We start from the raw sequence: 15116 nt of genomic DNA, 5'->3' as shown, positions 1-15116 counted from the left end.
CATTCCTGTTTCCCGTGATTCTCCTTATTGTCTTTAACTGTAAAATTCAGGGCAGAAGCATTGCTGTGAGGGGTTCTGACCCAGTACTTCGAAACTGAGGGGGCGGTCCTCCCCCCCCCCCCGGGGACACGGGGCCATGTCTGGGGACACCTGTGGTGGTCATGACTGGGGGGCTTCTGGCATCAAGTGGGTGGGGGCAGAAATGCTGCTCAGGACGGTACCAGTGTCAGCAGTGCCTGGGGGACAGACCCTGAACTAGTCTGTCCTCCTCAGGACATTACGTGGCCTTTGAGGGACACTCTGTCTCTGAGAGCCAGGGCCTCCCAACCCACCTCATCCCAGGCCTATGGGCTCGTACTGCTTCTGGAAGTGGCGGCCGCAGCTCCCAGGGGAGCAGTTCGTCTCACACTGAGCCCCCAGGGCTGCGGGTCCACGTTCAGTGCACAGAACTGAGAGCCGGGCCGGGACTGTGCCTGGGTACCCGCCTGCCACAGGCAGACCCCTCGGCCAGGGAGGGGTCCCCAGTGGCCCCCTGGCTGCACCGCCTCTTGGGCCACCAGAACCAGGAGCCGCTCCTCAAAGGCCCTGCTCACCTCGCCAGCCGCATTTTTCACATTCTTTTCCCTTTACGCAGCCCAACCAGCCAACTTTCTCAGAAGCCTCTGTGGCATCCCATTCTTTCTCTTCTGGTAAGAAAGCAGCCTTGGCGGCTCGGGTGTCAGTTTATCGAGTGGGCTGGGAGTGGCACTCTTCCCAGCTATGAGAGCTATGTGTGGAATTCACAGGGATCGCTGGCATTTTTGTGTCTTGCTGTCACTGCTTCCTGTGCAGCTGGAAAACACCTCTGAGGGTGGAGATGGCATCACAGGCTGAGCAGGGGGGCACGTCTGCTCTCTCCGGCCTCTAAGTCTGCCTGCCAGAGACACGCCCGGCAGGTTGGGGCTTCCCTAGATGCCCAGGGTGTGTGTCTGATCCACTTTCCCCTGAGCCCCGCTGCTCAGGGCTCGGAGCTCCAGGGTTCCGGCAGGGGCTGGGGCCCCCCAGGCCTGCTGTCTCCTTCTTGGCTTTGCCCATGAGGACACGAGGCTCAGCCCACCCACGCCCAACGAGGTCTCGGGTACCTATCTGCCACACATTCCCCCCCGCCCCGCAGCCATGAGTGATCTGGACACAGTCACGCCAAGTATCTTGGCAAGACACAGAGGCTAAAAGACATCTTAGAGGTCCTGCATCCGGGCCCGTCCTGCCGCCTTAGAGAGCGCCCGTTACTCCGTCTGACTCGCCCAGGTGGAAGGAAGCAGGCTCGGCCACCAGGAAACACCAAGCCCACGTCACCAGGAGCAAGGGGACAGAAACGTATCTTGAGAAGGCCTGGGGGGGGGGTCCTTTGCGGGGTGCAGAGGTGATGATGCAAAGGTCTCCCAGGCCCACACGTGCAGCCCTGTCGTAAGCTGGCAGGACAGTCTGCTCAAGTCCTTGGGGAAAAGCGTCCAGGACTTCGAGAGCCCCAGAGTCACTTACAAACCACCAGACGGGAGGCGCAACGCTGGGAGTCTGCTGTTTCATCTCACTCGGGGTTTTCTCTGACCCTGGTGGCCGCACAGGCCTGCCCCAGTGTTGTCGATGTCCCCAGCGTTCTGCCCCAGTCTTTCTCCAAAGCAAAAAGCCGTGTGAGGGTCCTGGCACCATCCCTCGTGTGTGGAGGCCCTCAGCCCTGGGACCACTGTATGTCTAAACCCTTCGCCAAAGGCACTGGGCCATGGAGGATGCAGAGACCGTGCCCCTCACCCTCTGAAGCTTGCCTCTGGGTGCAGGGGGGACAGAGCTATGTGCTGGGACCCACCCGACTGCCCCTAGATCTGGTCTCCCAGTGAGCCCTGGTTTGGGAATTAGATTCAAACCCTGGCCCGACCTCCACCCGCTGCGTGGTCTCGGGAAGGTTATTAACATACGAACGTCTTCAAGCCTCAGTCTCCTCATCTGTAAAAAATGGGCACAGAAGTCCCTTCATGATGCCCGACATCGTGGTCCTCCCCAGTAACAGAGACTATGAATGCACTCCGTCACCTGCAGAGTACACATGAAGCTTGGCACTCCAGTGCTCTTGTCCACAAGCCAAAGACACACAGCCTATATATTTCTTGGTCCAAGTCAAACAAACCACTGATTTTTCCCATTTTCCACTTTCCTCCTGATTAGGAAAATATATGGCTACCCTTCAACAACAGCAAGATGAGGGCTTTTCTTTATCTTCCTTTTCTTTTAAAAAATGTTTGCTTAAAAAAAAGTTTGCTTAAAAATGTTATTCCGTACACACGATGAAATATTACTCGTGAAAAGGAGCGAAGCACTGACACTCACTACAACGTGGATGGACCCCGAGAACACGATGCTCAGTGAGAGAAGCCAGACACAGAAGGACACACAGGGTGTGATTCCATTGATGGGAAATGTCTTGATTCTCTTTAAAATTTCACCCTGGGATGGTTTTAAGCAGAGAAGTCGCACTGTGATAAAGAAGTCACACTTTTACCCAGGGGGCCAGGGTAAAAGATATTTCTGAGAAAGACATCCTGAGAGAAAGACATCAACCCAGTCCCCAAGGAACCGCCAGGCCTTGGGAGAGACAGGCAGACAGGTGTACCAATCACCTGGATGTAACGCAGGTCCCCACACAAGATGTGAACCCACACAGGGAGGCCCAGGATGGCACGTTGCATTACCTTGGGAGCACCCACACCCAGAGAATGGAGTCAGATGGTGGAAAAGGAGAAGTCTGGTCCCTTCAGCCCCTTAGGAGGGCCCCAATCCCATTCACGAGGGCCCCACCCTCAAGACCTAGGCACCTCCCAAAGGCCCCACCTCTTGATACCGAATAGGGCTTCAACATGCATTTTGGGCGGGTGGGGGACAAAATATTCAATCCATAGCAGGCAGGATAGGGGGTGGGGGAAGAATTCCTGGCAGAGGGAAGTGAGTGACAAGCTTTGACTTTGTACTTGGTTTGTGAGGCCGCAGGGGCCCCAGGTGGTTTCTGAGTAGGGCAGGGACAGACTCAGGTGCATTTTCAGAAGTCACTCTGGCTGTTAGGAGGAGGGATGGAGGAGGTGGGTGGACGCCCCTGGCTGGGGATGGGGGGAGGGCACAGGAGTCTGCCTGGGGCTGCTGAGGGCTGGACCAAGGAGAAGTCTCCAGGGACAGCTGGCCTGGTCCCCCATCACTCTGGCCTTGGACCAGTTGCAGCAGATGGAGAAGTATACATGTTTTTTCAGATACCGACTTTATTTTTTTTTTTCTGTGTGTAAAAATCACACAATTCAAATGAGTGACCTCCTGAATTAGTACTGAGGACTCCAATCCCTGAAACCCAGTAACCAAAATAGCATATTTAAAATAGCATCATACAATGTTCAAGGCAGAACCTTAGAGCATCTTCTGTTGATGGACTAGGTGGAGGTAAATATCGAATTAATGGCTCTTGTGGTTCTTGTGTGTTTTCAGGGCTGTTCACTTCCTGTTTATTTTTCCATGGGGACTTTAGAATTATTTTATCAAGTTCTTTCCCTTCCTCAACATTTTGATTTTGTTTTGTTTTTTGCATCTTCTTACATTTCCCGCCTTCTATCTGAGGTCATTTTTCTCTAATATCTTTTTATTTTACCTTTAATAAGGCAGGTCATCTGGAGACAGTCTTCCTGTTTGTCTGAAAATGTCTTTATTTTACCCTAATTCTTTTTTTTTTTTAATTAATCATTTTTGGTTGTATCAGGTCTTAGTTGTGGCACACGGGCTCTTTAGTTGTGGCGCTTGGGCTTAGTTGCCTCGCGGCATGTGGGATCTTAACTCCACGACCAGGGATCAAACCTGCATCCCCTGCATTGGATTCTCAACCACTGGGCCACCAGGGAAGTCTCATTTTTACTCTAATTCTTGAAGTTGATTTTCACCAGGTCTAGAATTTTCACTGGATCCATGAAATTGTTGGTCCTTATTCCTCTGGCAGATTATGTTTGTTTGTTTTGTAGTTAAGTGATTTTATTAAGGTATAATTCCTTTTCAGTAAAATGAACAGAGCTTACATATGTAGTTTGATGAATTTTGACAAGTCTATACACCTGTGTACACTAGCACCTCAGTCGAGATAGAGAACACCTCTAATGTCTGTCTTCTTTCACCCTTTGAGAGTCCCACATGTGGCTTCATCTGTCAGTAGGTTCTTCTTTCCCTTGTGCAGTAGTATTCCATGGTATGAATTACCGCAGTTTGTTTATCCATCCTCCTGTTGGCAGGCATTTGGGTTACTTCCAATTTTTGCTGTTACAAATACAGATGTATGAACATCTTGTACAAGTCCTTTTGTGGAAATATGTTTTTATGTATCTTGGGTAAATTCCTAGGAGTGGAATTGCTGGGTCATGGGTTAAGTATGTGTTTAGCCTTATAAGAGTCTGCTAACCCACTTTCCAGGGTGGTTGTACTATCCTATGCTCCCATCAGTAACGTGTGAAAATTCTGATGTTTGTACATCCTCCCCAATACATGGTATTGTCGGTCTTTTAGATTTTTGCCAACTCTAAGGGCTGTGAAGCAGTCTCCCACGATGGTTTTCTTTTATACTTGCCCTGATGACTAATCATTGAGCACATTTTCAGGTGCTCATTGGTCATTTCTCTGTCAATTTCTAAAATGTTTTTCCTGCCTGAGGTTCTAGGGCTTCTTGAATCTGTGGCTTAGAGTCCTTTTTTTTTTTTTAATCAGTTTTAGGAAATTATCCATCACTATCTCTTCCAAGATTGCTTCTGCCCCTTTCTCTCTCTCCTCCTTCCAGAGCTCCAATTACACGTGTGTCAGAACTTACTGCATCCTCTGTGTCTTATACCTTGTCTCATGTGGTCCATGCTTCATTCTGGATATTTCCTATCTTCTAGTTCACTAATTTTCTCTTTAGTTATCTTTAATGATACTGCTTCTTCCATTGTGTTCGTTTCAGATATTGTCAGTTTCCAACACATCCGTTCAGTCTTTTTCTTTAGTTTCCAATTCGCTGCCGAAATTCCAACCTCACATATTTAACATAATTAATATAGTTATTTTAAAGTCTGTCAATTCCAGTGTATCGAACCCCTGGGAGCCTGTCTGTATAGTCTGTTATTTCTGCTGATTTTTGTTCATGTGGTCCTGTCTTCTTCTGTGCCTGGTCATTTCTGATTGTGTGCTAGACATTGTGACTGCTGACTTGTTTGTAGAAATAATTTGAAGCCTAAGATGATGTTGTTTTCCACCAGAAAGGGTTCATTTTTACTTCTGTCCAGCATCTAGGGCTGCTAGCAATCTAAGTTCACCTCAATCCAGTATCGGGAACTGAGGTTATTCAGAACTCAGCTACAGTCACTGTGAGGGCCTGTCTGCTTCCTGTGGACCCTTTTCTTAGAAGGCAGGACTCTTTTGTCCTAGCTCTTACCAAGGAGGAGTTCCCCAATCTCTCTCCCCTTAGGAGGCCCTGGATCTCAACCTCTGAGCCCCTAGCCTTGTGAGGGCAATAGCTAGGGATCCTCCCGGACCAGGGCTCAAACCCGTGTCCCCTGCACTGGCAGGTGGATTCTCCACCACTGCGCCACCAGGGGAGCCCCAGATAGAGGTTTTAGTCCAAAGTCCAGGTGGCTGAGGAGGAGGCCATGAATGTATCAGTAGATCAGCGTGATCTTAGAGCCACAGAACGACAGAAGAGGATCCATGCTCAGCTTTTTTTTTTTTAAATTAAGTTATTTATTTATGTATTTTTGCCTGTGTTGGGTCTTTGTTGCTGTGCATGGGCTTTCTCTAGTTGTGGTGAGCGGGGGCTACTCTTCGTTTGATGTGCGGGCTTCTCATTGCAGTGGCTTCTCTTGTTGAAGAGCACGGGCTCTAGGCATGCCGGCTTCAGTAGTTGTGACTTGCGGGCTTGGTAGTTGTGGCACGTGGGCTCAGTAGTTGTGGCTCGCGGGCTCTAGAGCACAGGCTCAGTAGTTGTGGTGCACGGGCTTAGTTGCTCCTCGGCACGTGGTATCTTCCCAGACCAGGGCTCAAACCCGTGTCCCCTGCATTGGCAGGCGGATTCTTAACCACCACTCCACTAGGGAAGTCCCTCCACTCCTAGTTTTAATACAGTCCACTTCAGATCTGCCCCGCTTTCCCCCAGGCCAGGTGGGCTTTGTGACGCCCTGCCCCACCCGGCCCCTGGGCAGATGAGTGGTGTGGCCACTGCGGGGCCAGCAAAGTCCGAGGGCAGGGAGATTTCCTAGTAGCTTCCAGCAAACCGGCCAGTGCACACTCACTGTGCAGAGGAGGTCCAGGCACCTCGTCTCTCGTCCCTCCTCCCCCGCAGCTGTGTTTATATGTGGCAGTTGCCACAGGTTCCTGAAGGAGGGCCCTCCCCGTGGCTGCCAGCCTCTGGGGCCCCCGTCACCCAACATAGGAACCTGGGGACCTGGAGGTTGGCCAGGCCCTACGCCGAGAGGGAGTGTCACTCTGAGCATTGAGCAGAGCTCACTGGAGCTCAGAGGGGGGAGGTAACTTTCCCCAAACCACACAGCTTTGGGAACTGGGACAGAATGCAGGTCTGCCACTTTCCACAGGGGCTCTGCCTCCCCCTCTCTCCCCCCGGGGCTGTGCTCTTTTCTCCTTCAAATGTGTTCTTGGCTGAGTTTGAGGGAAACTCTGAAACTCTGGCCCCGTGTGACTTCTCCCAGCCACAGAGGTTGTTGGATGCTAAGAAATTCTTTTTTTTTTTTTTTTCTGGCCAGGCCAAGCAGCTTGAGGGATCTTAGTTTCCCTGACCAGGGATTGAACCCGCGCCCTCAGTAGTGACAGCACAGAGTTCTAACCACTGGACCGCCATGGAATTCTCAGATGCTAAGAAATTTAAACCCTCTTTGAAACAAACTTCTGTTCCATTCAGTACCATTTCACTTCAAACTGGACCATTTCAATTCCAAAAAACTTTGCATTTTGCCTAAATGAACCTCTTTCAGCTGCTGGGTTTCTTCTGATAAGAGAGTTCCACAAAAGCCTTAGATTCTGCCCCCTGGGGACACTGGGCGATGTCTGGGGACATCTGTGGCTGTCACAACTGGGGGAGCTCCTGACATTGAGTGGGTGGGGGCCAGGGATGCTGCTCAAACCCCTACAGTGCTCAGGACGGCGCCCCAGAAAATGATCCAGCCACAAATGTCAATGGGGGTGCTCACGGTGGCGTGGGGGCAGGTCTGCAGGCAGGTGTCCTGGCTGGGTGAGGGATGCAGGAGAAAGGGACTTGGATCTCAGTCAGGGATAGCGGCCAGGACAGGCGACATTTAGACCAGACCTTCCTGGAGGGGTGAGTGGTGACAAACGTCCCGTCTGCACACATATGAGTCGTGGGAGGGCTGGCAGAACCTGAGGCCGGTGAGCATCGGGCCAGCAGCAGTGTCCCAGTTTGATATTGTCCCACAGTCACATAAGATGTCACCATCGGGGGAATCGGGGGAAAAGGGTGCATGGCACCTTGTACAATTTTTGCAACTGCCTGTCAGTCTGTGATTATTTCAAAATACAAAACAGCGCAGTTTTTTACTTGTGTGTGTATATTAGGATCTTTGCAAGTGTATCCCCTGCAGTGACTTTGGAAACTGTTTGAAAATGTTTAACCTGTAAAGTTAAACATACACCTGTCCTAGGAGCCAGAAATCCCATGCCCAGGCATTTCCCCAGGAGAAACAGAAACTTAGGTTCCCACAAAAACCTGGACATGAATGTTCACCACGGCTTTACTCACAATTGGTATTGGCTACGGGGCTGTATGCATTTCTAAGTTCTCATCGACTGCATGCCCCAAAGCACGGATTTTACTGGATGCAAGTTGTACCTTAATGGAAACCACTTCATTAAAGGAAATCATAAAAACAGTTATTAACCAGACTGTCAATTTGAGGTTCCCTTTCTGCCTTTATCCACATATGTTTTAATACAGTGGTAAGTAGCCACACATCCTCACTTTATCCATCTCCCTGTTTTTTCATGAAACACCTCCTCTGGGCTCCCCATCTTTGGGTACCATTTATAACAGTTGCTCCACTAGGAAAACACCCCACTGAATTAGCCATTCCCCCGTTGCAGGACACATGGTTTCATTCAATTTCTCACTATTATAAATAACACCGTTGTAAACACCTTTCTGTATATAGCTTTTTATTTCTCTTGATTTTTGTTCCCTCGGGATAAATGCCCCAGCAAGGGATTTGAGAGGACAGCCTTGTAAGCTCCTGACGTCCAGTTTACGAGGCTGAGATGGGCCAACAGTACCAGAGAGTCGGGGACGAGCATATCCCTACCTGCGTCAGGTGTCGCTCTTCCTGCAGCCTTCCTGGTGTCCTGGGTGAATGAAGTGCTGGCAGCCCATGATCCCTCCAACCTACTTTCGTCAATTGCTAATGAGGCCACGCTTTGTTCACTTTGTGTTTTACCGGTCCTCAAGTGAGTCCTCTCCCGTTATAAAATACCCAGCTAAGGTATTATTAACATGACAAAGAGGTCACTTTCCAGGGTATCGTTGCCATGGTTCTTCCTAGGTCGCTGGTCTTGGGTTTTAGTTTTATAGGTTTGCCGTGAAGAAGTTCTGAATAGTTTTATACAATCCTAGCTGTTAATCTCCACTCGTTCTGTTGCTTCAGTTGCTAAGGGGTAACTTCTCTGGAACAGAAAATCAACATTCTATACATTTTCACTAATCTGTGTATATCTTCTTTTTCATCCCATGACTTGTTTTGTTTTGTTTTTTTACTTTGTGGCCACGCCGCACGGCATGTGGGATCTTAGTTCCCCAACCAGGGATTGAACCTGCGCCCCCTGCAGTGGAAGCGCAGAGTCTCAACCGCTGGACCACCAGGGAAGTACCCATTCTATGACTTTTTATATGGAATCTCTTTGGTTGGGAAAATGAGGCCTAATATAATCCAGAGGTTTCCCCCCTCCAATCCCCGGGGGAGGTGGCTCTGCCCCTGGGCCACACGGGGCCATGTCTGGGGACGTCTGTGGCTGTCACGACTGGGGGCCTCCTGGCATCGAGTGGGTGGGTCCAGGGTGACTGCTCTGCACCCCGCAGCGCCCGGGACGGCCCCCCACAGAGAGTGACATGGTCCCAGTGTCAGCAGGGCCTTGGGGGAGGGACCCTGTTCTAACTCGGTGTCCCCCATCCTGCCATCCCCCAGCTCGCCATCGAGAAACACCACCCTCCCCCAGTTGTGTTTAATCCTCATGTGCATTTGAGCCTGGCATCTGGGCTCAGGTCTGTAACACTCCGGTGATGACCCTCCCTCTGTAATCAGCGCAGCCTCACAATGCGTCCTGGCGTGCTCAGGGCCTTCACGGTCCTTGCCTTGCAGCCACGCACCCGCGATGCTTCTGTGGGATCCAGCCTGACCCTGGTGACTTCCTAGCCCTTTACTGGGAGGCCAGCCAGGGCCTGCTGTCGTCTGTTAAGTTTCTATTTTTAGGCAAACCTCACCCCAGGTCATGCCCCCAGCCTTGCCACGCTAGAACCGGCCACTCCCCAGGCGGAATCTGACCGCTACCTGCAGCCCCAACCGCCTAACCCCTCCCTCCTGCTTCCCAAGGCCCTGCCCGGCTTCCAGGGCCTTCCAAGGCTCCACGGGCCAGGCAGGACTGGCCAGGTCAGGTGCCTGGAGCCGTCACGTGTCTCTGGCAGGGAGGCAGCTGGTGAGGAATGTTCCCGGGCTGACTCACGGCCACTGCCTGTCCTGCGAGAGTTGACCTAACCCCGGGGGGCACGCGGTGAGGCAGTGACTGGCCGTGACATGGCCAGGACCAGGACGTCGGTCTGCTGTCTGGGCTGCCGTGATGCAACTATGTCTGGTCTCAGCTGCTCGTGCACACACATAGATACAAACTGACACACGTGCATGCACACGCATGCAGGCTCACACACGCACGTACATGTAAACAAATGCACACACACACGTGCATGCACACACACAAGCACACACCCCCCCAATGCAGCCCCCTCCGGCCGCCCTGGGGGGTCCAGGTTATAACGCAGCCTGCAGGGAGCCTCTCAGGGCATCGTGCCCGGAACAGAAAGCCAGCAGCACCGAGGGGCTTAGAGCTGACGAGGGAGGCCATGGTTTGGGGTGCCCCACGGGGTAGCCGGGCCTCCTAGGGTCCTGGTGGACACTCTGAGGGTGGGTGCTGAGCAGGACTCCCCGGCCTTCCAAGGAAAACATGCTGTGAAGCCACCCCATTTGTTCTCTGTCAGCATCTATATTTAGCGCTGAGTAATTTAGGTATTTTTAAGTCGAACCAAGGGCGGTTTTCCCTGAATTGGATGTTTTGTGGCCGCTTTGAAGCTCTCTGCTGAATCAGAGCCCTCTGGAAGCCCACATGTGGGCCCTGTATGCCCAGAGCAGACACATTCGGGCCTTTTCTGACCCAGAAAGGGGCCTGGGTGTCTGGCGGGAAGGCAGGCAGCCAGTAGTGTGGAAGGGATTTTTCTTCTTTTAATGGAACTTGGATGGAGATCACTGTAGGTTCGTTCACACGCAGTCGTACCAGATCACAGAGAGAAAGTCCCTGCATCACCTACCGAACACAGATTCCTGCAGTTTTACTTGTGTGTGTATATTAGGATCTTTGCAAGTTTATCCCCTGTGCAGACACGTGAACCCCACACACACAGTCTAGATCTCCAGCACTTCACACAGCATGAGGACCCGGTGTCCGCCTGTCCACCCAGACCCCTCCCCAGGCCGCCGCCCCCCTGCAGCCACAAGCCTTTCGTCCATCTCCACGACCCTGTGGTCTCAGGGGTGTTCTGTACATGGAACCGCACAGCATGTGGCTCTGGGGACTGGCCTTCTCACTCCGCGCGATCCCCTGGAGGGCCATCCGAGACGTGCACGTCCGCGGTCCGTTCCTGTTTATTTCCGAAAGGGAAATTGTTTGAGAACCTGAACTCTGCCTTTACTTTTCTGCAGCTGCCCCTCTGGGAAACAGACAGAGGTACAATGTATGATGACAGAAGCACATGGTGCTACTGAAAGGCCTGGGCAAAAGCCAGCCCAGTCGGGCGGCTCCCCAGGACTCCTGAACTCGGGCTCTGCACCCCACCATCCTGAAAGAACACTGCGTGGACACACTGGGAGCGTCTTCAACCCGGGCCACGCGCACACGGGGGCCAGGTCGTTCTCTGATCCCATCTCAATGCCAGGAGCCCCTCTCCCTGTCGTGATGACTACAGACGTCCACAGGTGTCGCCCAGTGTCCCCTGAGGACAGGATCTCCCCAGGTGAAACCCCTGGGTTATGGATTCCATGGACGCCCCCCGGGGCAATGTGACCTCTGAGGTCCTGGGTGCCACACACATTTAAATCCACACCTGAGTGGGAAGGAGAGGAGGAGGTGACTCTCAGATGCTGGGGGCCCCCCTGGTTTACACCAGCTGACCATCGGGGATTTATCCTGGTGTCCAGTGTGACCAGGGATCAGACTCGATCTCTCAGCCTTGGCGTTATCATCATTTGGGGCTGGGCCGTCCTCTGTGGGGGGCCGCCCTGGGCACTGGGGTTGGGGGGTGTTGAGCAACAACTGTGGTTGAAAACCACAAACGTCCCCAGGCATCCCCAAGTGTCCCCTGGGGGCAGGATGGCCCCAGTTGAGAACCAGTGTCCCGGGGCTCACTAAATGTAGATTGGATGGAAAAAGTAGAATTTTCACCACCTTAAGGGACAGAAAAATTGTGCATAACTGAATTATAAAAAATAAATTTACATCACTCGTACATGGCTGGTGGGAATGTAGAATTGTGTAGCCACTCTGGAAAGCAGGCCGGTGTTCTCTTAAAAAATTAAACAAGCAGTCGCACTCCTCAGCATTTATCTCTGAGAAATAAAGGCTTATATTCACGCAGAAGCCTGCACACGGACGCCTGTGGCAGCTTTGTTGCCGACACAGCCAGAACCGGGAGCCAGCCCAGGTGTTCTCGGACAGGCAAAGGGTTACGGGGCACCTCCACACCGTGGTCCTTTACTGCAAAGGAATGAACTGTGGATAAGCACAGCCGCAGGGGTGGATCTCCAGACAGTTAGGTCGAGTGGGAAAAAACAGCCAATCCCGAAAGGCTCCTTACCGAGTGGTTCCATTTAAACAGCATTCTCCGGACTTCCCTGGTGGTCCAGTGGCTAAGACTCTGCGTTCCCTAGCAGAGGGCCCGGGTTCGATCCCTGGTCGGGGAACTAGATCCCACATGCCTCAACTAAGACCCGGCGCAGCCAAATAAATAAATATTGAATAGATAAATAAATAAATCGCATTCTCATCATTAATTGAATATGGATGTAAGTCGGGTTAAGATGGTTTTATCATTTTTTTTTCTACATTGCGTGCTTTGACTTTTTATTTGAACAACAGTGAAACTTTGACTTTTTAACCGAAGTTGAATGGCATTTGTCTTAATCCTGCCCAGTTATAGACCAAATCATACCTAGAAGACGTTTGTGTTAATTTTACTTACACGAGCCATTTCCTGTTTAAGTGGCCTCACTCTGTCTATTGCATCGTTCTTGCCAAGTCTAAGCTCTGTCGTGTTGGGATTCTTCTAACACTGAATTTGTGGGGTAGAAACGTATCATGCGCTATACATTTTATTCATAATAAACTAAGTTATAGCCTATTGCAACCTAAAATAAAGAAATAAATAAACAGCATTCTCAAGGCCATGGTACTAAAGTTTAAAAGGTGAACAATAGCCATGGCCTGGCCACCTGCTGTGGCCCCTGAAGGGAGGCATGAGGACCCTAGGGGTGGAAGTGCCCCCCATCTCCCCTGTGTCAAGGTCAGCATCCTGGTTATGACGTCACTACAGCTTTGCAAGATGCCGCCGCTGGGGGAAACCAGGCAGCGGGCGCACGGGCTGTCTCTACTGTTTTCTACAAATGCATGTGAATCTATGGGCATCGCAACATTTTAAATGTAATTAAATTTTAATTTGCTGGACAATTGACCAAATGAAGGAAGGAAACAGGCCCAGGCCCTGCAGAGAAGGGGTGGGGTACCCAGGACCCACGGGTGCAGGCTTCCCACGTGATCTGCCTTGGTCCAGAGCCAGGGGTCTCGCCCCTGGGCGACTCTGCCCCCAGAGGACACTGGGTCATGTCTGGGGACATCTGTGGTTGTCACACTGGGGGTGCTCCTGGTATCAGGTGGGTGGGGGCCGGGGAGGCTGCTCGACACCCCACAGGGCCCAGGACGGCCCCCAAGAGAGAATGATCGGCCCCAGTGCCAACAGTATGGGGGAGGGGACCCAATGCAGGAGCAGGAATCAGAGAAAACTCCCCTCGTTCTGAGCCAACCAGGAGCCGATGCAATGGTTTTGTGAGCTCTCCTGGGACCCTCAGTGGTCATGTCCAGTGAGCACTTACCCCCGACCAGCCGCAGGAGGGGACTGTAGGAGAAGATGTGCTTGGCCGGGCCTCTCACTGTGACCCAGGGGCACAGGCGTCATGGCTGCAGGGTGGCGGGGATTCAGGGCCCCCTGAGGTTTCCGGAAGTGGGGCATCCCTCCTCGATGTCCTCCACCTGCAGTCCTGGGGCGTCACGAGCCAGCTCACATCTGTCTGCTTCTCCCCACAGCTCTCTGGACGACAGAGGCCCAGAGCTGATGGCAGACAATGTCAGCCACTAACAACATAGCCCAGGCTCGGAAGCTCGTGGAACAGCTCCGCATCGAAGCCGGGATCGAGCGCATCAAGGTGAGCAGGGGAGAGAGACCCCGGGGCGCGCCCTCAGCAAACGGTGGGCACGGAGGCTAGCAGGACGGTAGGGGTTTGCACTCGGCTCTGCCTCTCGCTGTGTGACCTTGGGCCACTCGACCTCTCTGAGCCTCAGTTTTCTCAGCAGAAAGACGCAGCTGATGTAAACCTACCTCATGGGTTGTTGTGACGATTGATGTGCCAGCATGCTTTGTAAACAGAGTGGGACCAGAGGCAGGCCTCGAGTGCTGCTGTGAGCCTGCCCCAGCCCTTGGGGTCCGTCCCTGGACGGCCCCAGAGAAGGCCAAATCAGGCCCCTCCAAAAGGGTCAGCGTGAGACAGTCACTTTCTCTTCTATCCCCTCATCCTCAGAGCTCTGTCCAGCTCCCCTGTTGTGACAGGTGCAAAGAGAAGTCAGAGGCCTGGCCCCAGGGAAGAGAGGACACAGGGCCTTTCACTGTTTACTTTCGCCACTTCTGCGTTGATTGCATTTTTTGAAATAAGCATGTTTGGTTTTTAGCTAAAAAGAGAAAAAGGACAAGCAGCTCCTCCTAGCAAACGCTTAACCCATCAGGGACCAGGAACGTGCAAAGCAAAATAAGATAGTGCGTAATCGGGCAGTCAGCTCTGCGGGCTTTTTTTCTTTTTTTTAATTTGCATAAAGTTAACTGTTTTTAAAGTGCGCGATTCAGTGGCATTTGGTGAACTCAAAATGTGCAACCATCATGACTAATTCCAGCACATTCCATCACCCCCAAAAAGAAGCCCGTCCCCATTAGCAATCACCCCACATCCCCTCCCCAGCCCCTGACAACCAGGAACCGACTGTCTGTCTGTAGATTTGCCTGTTCTGGACGTTTCCCATCAATGGAATCACACTGTGGGTCCTTCTGTGTCAGGCTTCTCTCACTGAGCATCATATCCTCAAGGTCCGTCCACGTTGTAGCGAGTGTCAGGGCTTCACTCCTTTGCATGGCTGACTGATGCTCCCGTGTGTGGAGGGACCGTATTTGTTTATATAGCTGAATCTTAAGTCCATGAGTGGACATCAGGATGACATCCAGGACTTTCAAAGGATATAGACCAACGGGCCAGTCATGGCCTCCTACACGAGAAAGCTGTCTGACACTGTTCGAAATCACCTTCTCACCAAACCCATGTCCACTTTGCAAAGGACGGTGAGCCACCTCCGAGAAGCTGATTCCTGCCCCAGACCCCAGCTTGTGGGTGGCTGGGTGAGGACCAGGGAGTCTCCATCCAGGGAAGACACGGGTCATTTATGCTTCCACATTAGCCGTGCTCTAGCTACCCACTGGATTAGTCAGGGATATATGACTA

The 15116-nt window shown here is 52.1% G+C and overlaps 1 protein-coding gene across 3 annotated transcripts in view; it reads left to right on the top strand.

The window, feature by feature from the left end:
• The window catches only part of GNG7 (G protein subunit gamma 7), a 153441-nt gene that overhangs the window by 132790 nt on the left and 5535 nt on the right, over positions 1 to 15116 (top strand). For 2 of the 3 annotated variants that reach the window (XM_030845824.2, XM_060297433.1), the window contains exon 4: positions 13660 to 13778. In XM_030845824.2, coding sequence (XP_030701684.1) covers positions 13698 to 13778 — 81 coding nt within the window. In that variant the 5' untranslated portion in view covers positions 13660 to 13697. Of the gene's footprint in view, positions 1 to 11006; positions 11318 to 13659; positions 13779 to 15116 lie in introns of all 3 variants that reach the window. The other variant, XM_060297434.1, reaches the window with a different exon arrangement.

Source organism: Globicephala melas, chromosome 3 (genome assembly GCF_963455315.2).
Source record: "Globicephala melas chromosome 3, mGloMel1.2, whole genome shotgun sequence".
Lineage (NCBI taxonomy): Eukaryota > Metazoa > Chordata > Mammalia > Artiodactyla > Delphinidae > Globicephala > Globicephala melas.
The sequence above is the reverse complement of the archived record's forward strand: the minus strand, read 5'-3'. Positions and strand labels throughout refer to the sequence as shown.